The sequence below is a fragment of the Podarcis vaucheri genome (assembly GCF_965113315.1).
Source record: "Podarcis vaucheri genome assembly, chromosome: 1".
Classification (NCBI taxonomy): Eukaryota; Metazoa; Chordata; class Lepidosauria; order Squamata; family Lacertidae; genus Podarcis; species Podarcis vaucheri.
In genome coordinates this window covers 81,784,205-81,792,073 of record NC_138759.1, presented here as the reverse complement: position 1 = coordinate 81,792,073, position 7,869 = coordinate 81,784,205, and the positions used below count along the sequence as shown (strand labels likewise).

General features: G+C 43.2%; 1 protein-coding gene across 1 annotated transcript; it reads right to left on the bottom strand.

The window, feature by feature from the left end:
• Nucleotides 1-511: 511 nt before the first annotated feature.
• Nucleotides 512-4,654, bottom strand: LOC309520678 (interferon-induced transmembrane protein 5-like). Its single transcript, XM_082202686.1, has 2 exons — nt 3,889-4,654; nt 512-1,815 (listed from the first exon to the last, which is right to left on the bottom strand). Exons 1-2 carry the CDS (start codon nt 4,207-4,209, stop codon nt 1,597-1,599), a joined length of 540 nt encoding a protein of 179 aa, XP_082058812.1. The 5' UTR covers nt 4,210-4,654; the 3' UTR covers nt 512-1,596.
• Nucleotides 4,655-7,869: the final 3,215 nt, after the last annotated feature.

Here is a 7,869-nt window from a genome sequence, read left to right as displayed (position 1 = left end):
ACTCGGCATTCAAAATGAAAGCCAAACTGAGAGGTCATGAGCACCTCATTACATGAGGGTGAATGCTCACAGGTTTGGACTTGCACCAGTTTTGGGCTTTCTACCAATAAAGCTGGCCAGGTGTAAAGCTATCTGAACCAGCACAGACCACGTCTGAATGTTTTCAAATGGTTTGGGGTGATTCTTCAAAGACATGCCCATCTAAAACAAGCTATCTCTAGAGAAGTGAGACTCTTGGTCCATGATGCATTATGCAACGTTATCTTGACCTCACTTTTAAATATAGATTTAAGTAGAAAGCCCATGCACACTTCCTTGGGAGGAAGCCCCACTGACCATAGGAGGGGACATGCGTATGATTGCACTGTGAGGATACTTGAAGCTTCTGCCAAACTCCTTTCTGTCACTGTCTCCTGTGCCCTCTTCTCACCTTGGCCAAGTCAATTGGCACGTGTCTGTTCCATAAAATCTCATGCTTACATGTTTGTTTTGTGGCTGCAGCCTTCAAGGATGTAGATATGGAGGAGTGTTTGCATAAATGAAGGGCCACTCCAAAAAGTTGCCCACAGGCATTGTGCTTCTGGACCTGAGTGAACCCATCAAAGCCTTGTGTTTGTGTTAATATTAAAATGGGTGTCCAGCTCTTATTGATGTGAAATATAGGTTGAAAACCCAGGTGACACAACCCATTTTGTTTTTATTAATACAGACTTGCACAACAGAATGGTAACTTGTAAAATTATTTAATTATGGTACTTAAATAGTAACAAGATAGACTGGAGTCAGGGAAGAAGAAAATGCAGCTTTAAAAAGAATGTTCTAAGGTTTGTACCTAAGGAAACATAAAAAGGTTCTAGGGTAATTATTATCCACCTGATTTGTTAATACAAGATAAAAGATGGTGACTTTAGGATCCTTCCTAATAGATTAAATATGTCTCTGTAGATAAGCCACCACATGTCTGAACATATACCAATCAGCAGTCATCATGGAAATTAATTATTTAATAACAGATTGAATAGCTGTGATCATGCCAATAAAGAATAAAGATCACATTTTTTGTACAATTTAACACACATGCCTCAACATACGTTCACTAATATTCGTACAAACCTCTTGCAGATAGAAACTACACTGAAAACACACAAACTAGCAAAAATAAAAGACAAATAGTATGCATGGTGTAAATATAGTATGCAATTTACATAAGTATATTTAATAGTTTTATCAGTATATCTTGGGCTATCTGCTTTCTGTATGGTTGTTGCATGTTTGTCAAGTGTGTGAAAGCCCAGCAGAGAGGAAGATGAGGGACAGAGAGAACAAACACTGTGATGGGCAGCTCAGCCGTGAGTTTATGAAGAACGCCAAGGATTAATTTCTTCGTCTGCTGCAACCCCAAAGGGTGACCTGGGAGATGAGTTCCAAGGTACATGCATCAGTATAATGCATCAGTATAATGCACCAGATGACCTGAATTACAGCTAGCAGATGTTTTGTAGTGCATAGTGGTTGAGTTACACCAGTTGACAGTTTCAGTAAAGAGCCATATTAATGGTCAATAATACATTCGCAGGAATGCTCGAGACCCTCGGCTCACTTCTTGTCATCATCGTTAGGAAAGAGTCTGTAAGCCAAAAAGTCCATGGACTCCTGAGCCAGCTTGGAGAGGTGGAGGACGCCCGTGATCACCAGAGCAATGAGCATGAGCGGCAGCACCACATTCCACACTGTGGCAAGGACATTGTAGCACCTGGCTTTGGAGCCGTAGCGATGGGCAGCTTCCAGGTCACCGGACACCTTCTGATCCCGTGCCTTCCAGAAAGAAGAAGGAAAAGGCACAGAGCATTAGTAAGGCTACACAGAAAGAAAGCGATGGGGAAGGGAAACCCCCTGTGTAGAGCAGAACAAGACAACTGAGAAGGACCAACATCCAAAACTAGAGTCACAAGGTTAGAAGCAACTATGTCAAGACAGCTACGTATATCTGGGAGCTGGATTTGGTCAGTCTCTTTGGTCTACACAGTGCCTGTGGTATTCTATTCCCCTGAAGTTCACAAAGCAAATTGGGTGGGTGATGGTTGGCACGCGTGACACCATCCAGATGTAGGAATGGTTTACAGAAACCCACACAAGCTGGCATTGCCTTATAGTGAGCATTGTTCCTGTGTTCCATACATATCCGTTTAGTGCTAGAAGCCCCAAGGTGGCAGCATAAGATGCTCCATGCGCTTATAGGCCAGTGAGTGCTCAGTAGGCCAGTGGATACACAAGCTGGAGCTTTCACAGGGACAGAAGTATGGCACATCCTCGTTCCAGCTCTCTAGAACCAGTGACCTATTTTACTTCTGCTATTCACTACATAATGTTGATTCCCAACCCACACCCATCTCTCCAGCCTGGCTTTCCAAACTCCTTTTCCAGGTCTAGAGAGATCCTGGTTGCTGTTTCTTTCCTGTTATGTTAAATGCCAACCTAATTCTTTGTAAGTCATTTTGGGTTGCCCTGGGCAAGACAAAATGACTAACAAATTTAATAAATACATAAATATTTTTTTACAATCATTACATCAGTCACAAACCAAAGAAAGTGTACAGTAGCTTTCTTATCTCTGGATAAATCACTGACTTACCAGTAGTTCCGCATGCGGGAATGTGTTGAAATATTGGTTACAGTGCCTTTACAATAGCCTGTCCCAACTCTTAATCCCATTTCCTCTCTGCAGACTATTAATTACACAATTTAATGAACTATCAACAAATCAGCCTGAGCCAGTGGGAATGGAAGTGACAGCAAGACACACCACAAATCGATCCTATACATTTTATTGTACTCTTGCCCCTGTGCGTCCTTTACAATCTTTGCTTCACTTCAGGATAGCTAACTTCTTTCTTTCTTTATTTTGCTGGTGCTGCTCCTGCACCTTTAAATAACAGCCTAGTTCACAATATGCAGTAGCTAAGACTTTCTCCCCATTAATCTCCATACCAGGAAACATTTCCTTTGAAAGATTTTTGGGTGTCACAGCTCTTAAAAGGCATAGTATTCTCCTGAACAATACAATATTACAAACAATAAGCTATAAAGACTGGTGTACATAGAGGTGGGGAGAATTTGGTTCCTTCCCAAATTTGTTTTCTGCAGCTACATACTGGGAAATGTCATCTGCATAAAAATGAACTGTTTGAAGCATGTGTTCTATCAGGTATAACATTTAGTAGCCATCGAGAGATTCCTGAAGTCACATTTCTGCACCAAGTATAATTTTTTGTCTCTGTTATCCTGTATTTTGCTCTTTAAACTTTCACGAAAACCACAGTTATCTAGGAATTCAACTCTCCTTCCAGTAGTTTCATACATGTCCAGGTTATGGTGCAGTGAGTTTGTGGTATTTCCTCGATTACTAGATATTTCTACATCAATTTCTACTTCTGTTTCCTTTGCCTTTTTAAAAGTGCTTCATAATCCGGAGAACAGAGAGAAATGGAAAAATTATTATACAGGACCCACCTTAAATGCATGCTACAATCCCCTGGTGAAAGCAGCGTTTTAAAACTTAAATTCAGGGTTGCAATCTGGTCTGTTGTTTTTAGAAGAGGAACTATGGAATGGAATTGCTGTGTGAAACAGTAAGAGACAGGCTCTGGAGTTTCACAGCACTCTTCATCATTATGCCTAGATATGTCCACTACCCCAAGATAGACTGAAATGCTTTCCTCCTTTTCTCTAAGGTTCCATAGCAGATTCTGTGTAACTGATGCCACCAAATACCACAGCTACTCTCTGGGAATTGCTCTCAATCAGAATTCTCTGGAGGGGCCATTCCAGGCAAACACGTAGCCCCAATGCAAAGCCCAAGAGATAAGAACCAGTGGAGAATCTTCCTACCTTGACAGAATAAGCAAGGGCGACAAAGCCAAGGCAACACAGGTTCATGTAGATGGTGTTGAATACGGACCAAATCATATAGTCGCGGGGGACCACCGGAGGCTTGACAGTGATGACCGTTGGAGAAGGTTCCTGCTTACGGGAAGACATGGGCAGGTAGTCTTCACGAGGATAAGAAGTGTCCATGACTCCAGCTGGAGGAATCACACACCGTTTCCTTGGAGGAATCACACTGTTTCCTAGCAGTGGCAGCCTGTGAGCGGGGGAAGGTAGTGACAGCCGTTTATATAGTGCCCAGCAAAGGCACAGATTCATCTCCATCTATATATAAAACAGGGAAATTGCAGCTCTGGTTTGACTGTGGTTATCAGAAATGCTTTGCTAGGACTGAGAGAACTGTTTGGTTTCCAAGCCTGCCCCCGCTCCCTTGGACAAGGAGTGCTTTTTATAACCCTGTGGTTGGTGTTGGCCCAACGCCGTCTCAGAGAGCTCCAGCAATTCAGGCACTTGTCTTCAAAGGCAAGTACAGGACAGAGACAAACTGGAGCATGACAAGGTGCTACTTACAGGGCAAGTGCTCTCATATGTGTGAGGTCATCAGGTAACGGCAGACAGAGCTAACAAACCTTATCTTGTAGGGGTTTTTACCCCCATCCCTGCAGAAATGTCTCCTGCTTCTTACCCTTCCAGTGTTTTCCCCTTGCACTTGTAGGTTACAAGGTTTTAAAAGCCAGCTGACATACTCTGGTTTCTCTTCGTATAGATCGTATAAAACTTTCGCCTTTTACTAAAGATTCATGAGTTTTCAACTAATTTTTTAAGGCCTTGCTTTGGCAGGGCTGAAAAACAACAAAGCAAAAAGCCAGCTGATGACTGCATTGTGTCTGGTTCAGCCCACCATCTCTGCATTTTACGATGCAGTTTAATGCAGTTCACGAGGACTGTTTAATGTAGATTACAAAATGTATAAATGGTGGGCTGAACCAGGAAGATGCAAAGTGTTTGTGCTATTGACTTTAAAAAAGATTTTAAAAACCACTAAAAGAAAGCACAGGGTGTTAAACTGTAGAATTTGACCTCACAGGGGGCAGTGATGGCCGCCATCTTGGATGGCTTTAAAGCAGGATTGGACAAATGACTACCAATGACTACCATTGATGATAACTATGATCTGCCTCCATGGTCAGAAGCAGTATGCTAGAAAACGTGGTAGGGCAGAGTGTTCTTGCGCTCTGGTCCTACTTGAGGATTTCCCAAAGGCATTTGGGTAGCCACTGTCAGAACAGGATGCTGGGCTGGCTGGGTCATTCGCTTGATCCATCATGCTCTTCTTACCTTCTTGTGAGTTCTAACTTTGACCTCATCTAGAATTGTGCTTGTCCTTTGCCTAGAAAACACACAGGACAAGCTTTCTCCCATGGGTCTGAGTGGTTTTGCCCTTGCCCCACTGCTAAAAATCCTGCTGTTGAACAATAAAGGTTAAGGTAAAGGGACCCCTGACCGTTAGGTCCAGTTGCGGACAACTCTGGCGTTGCAGCGCTCATCTTGCTTTATTGGCCGAGGGAGCCAGCGTGCACCTTCCGGGTCATGTGGCCAGCATGACTAAGCCGCTTCTGGCGAACCAGAGCAGTGCACGGAAATGCTGTTTACCTTCCCGCCGGAGCAGTACCTATTTATCTACTTGCACTTTGACGTGCTTTCAAACTGCTAGGTTGGCAGGAGCAGGGACCGAGCAACGGGAGCTCACCAACCTCACTCCTGAGAAAACCTGATGGATGTTTGCTCTGATTCAGCGGTAAAGATTGGGATTCCCTAGGGGAAAGCAGTGAGGCAAGCAAGTCTGGCTGAACCCTTTGATCAGAGCTGTAGTGCTTGAGGTACAGGTGTTTAACTCCCCCCCCCCTGCATTACTTCCTGGAGTCAAATCACTTTCCTGAAGCTACTATCAGCCCCTGGGAGGGTGAAGTGGGGAAAACAGCTACAACAGTTGAGCTGCACCTGTGTTTCCTTCCTGTGGGGATAACTTGAGCTTTGCGGGCAATTTAGAGGAAGGGCATTAGAATATGAAGCCTTAAAGACATTCTCCTCCTACTGCCACTGTTAATAATCACATTAGAACAGTGTGCCTGTTTTACAGTTAAGGGATCTCCTGCATTGTAGTCCGTCTGGAGCTATATCACCCCTGTGTGGCTGTTAGCAGACCCCTGATGTTTGTATTTCTCCTGCTGCTAGTAGAACTTGAAAAAAAATGTTTGTAACTGTGGGAGCTATTGGATTACCCAACAATAACATAACTGCAAGGGTTATCATACTATGTCATGGTGAATCTGACAGTGAAGTGTGCGCACACCAAAAAAGAAAGGCAGAGAACTGCCCTGTGTTTCAGATCTCTATGGGCAATAGAACACACTGGGCTAGAGGAAATGCAAAGATGTATGGAAATGGACCAGGAGTCTCCATTACCTGTCTCTCTTTTCCCCAGCACCTCTCTCCTCTCTGTGCACTAGAGAGATCTCAGTCCAGACACCAATATCACCCACCCTCCATAACAAACAATCATGCTTATTGTTTAGGACTGTCACCTTATAACTCGGTCCTAAGCTTAAAGGACAAAGATTCTGTAGGGATTTTTTTATCAAGGGCTGCTTTTATCATCCCCACCTGACTCGCTTTGCTTGCCAAAAAGAAAAGAAACAAAACCCTTCCCTACAACTATTGAAAGTAAACGAGCTCCGTGTCTTTAGAAATTCAGTCAACTGGATTTATGTATGAAATTATTTGCTGAGTTGCCCTACAACTGATTTCTGTTTACTGCAGCAGGTGGCCCTTCCTTCGTGACAAGGATCATTCAGTCCATTGTGATGCCAGTGGATCTGACCAGCCCTTTGGCCCTAATAATAAGAAAGGAGGGATACAGTATGATAGTGGCAGGCTTTCCAACACTAGTGCAAAGGAGGATAGAACTCACCCCTGTATCTGTTGCACAGAAGAGGCATTTTCTTTCTTACAGCTATTAAAAGTCAATGAGACTTTTCCCTTACTGGTCTTCCTCTAAAACCCAAAGCTGTATAAACACAGGTCTCTGCTATAAAAGTAGCTTGTGAAAGAAGCTCAAAAGCTTGCATGTCAAGGTTATATATATAACTACAGTATAAATGTTAGACCATCAGGCTCCCCCAGTCTCTTTTCTTTGGCTCCATCACGTGGCTAGAAGAAAAAGTGCAAGAAAGCTAAGCAAAAAGTAGAGGGTTTTAAGATTAAACAATGGTATTATGGTATGGGATAGACTTCTGAACACCACTTGATCAGATGTGTGAATTGGTATCCTTACTAGACAGATAGGGGGGGTGTACACACCACACACACACACACGTACATGTGCAGGGGGGAGAGAGAAAAGTAGTGAGGTCAGAGAGAAATGAAAAGTTACAAATCCAGAGGTGGGACAACTTATTTCTGTCAAAGGCCACATACCAGCTACAGGTATGGACCTCCATCTTACCAGAATTCAGTCTGTTAGCCCCAGTGCAGCCCACCAAAGTAACAATACCTACACATCCTCTCCTGATGCATATGGAATGGAGGGACAGAGCACTTGTTAATAAAAACAAGAGCAATTATTTATTTTATGAAGGGGAAAAACAGAAAGAAGATGAATTCATATAGGTATACAATTCTAGGCAAAGTTTTAAACTACAAATAGAAGGGGATGAAGTCCACTTACTAAGTGATTCCCAGTTGAGTGAGTCTAGGGCAAAATAGTCAGTCTCCTCCTCTGTCACTCCCCTGGCTGTGGAGCAGTTGCTGCTGCTGTATGATCACTGTGTGAGGGTATAACATGAAGGCTACTCTCTCCTCCACTGTGTGATTGTTTTTATTCTCATTGTAGTTTCTTCTGCCTTTTTCACTTCTTCAAGCAACTTACTCAACATGTACTCTGAACTCTCTTCCAATCTCTGCAACCCTGCAAGCCCCTTTGTG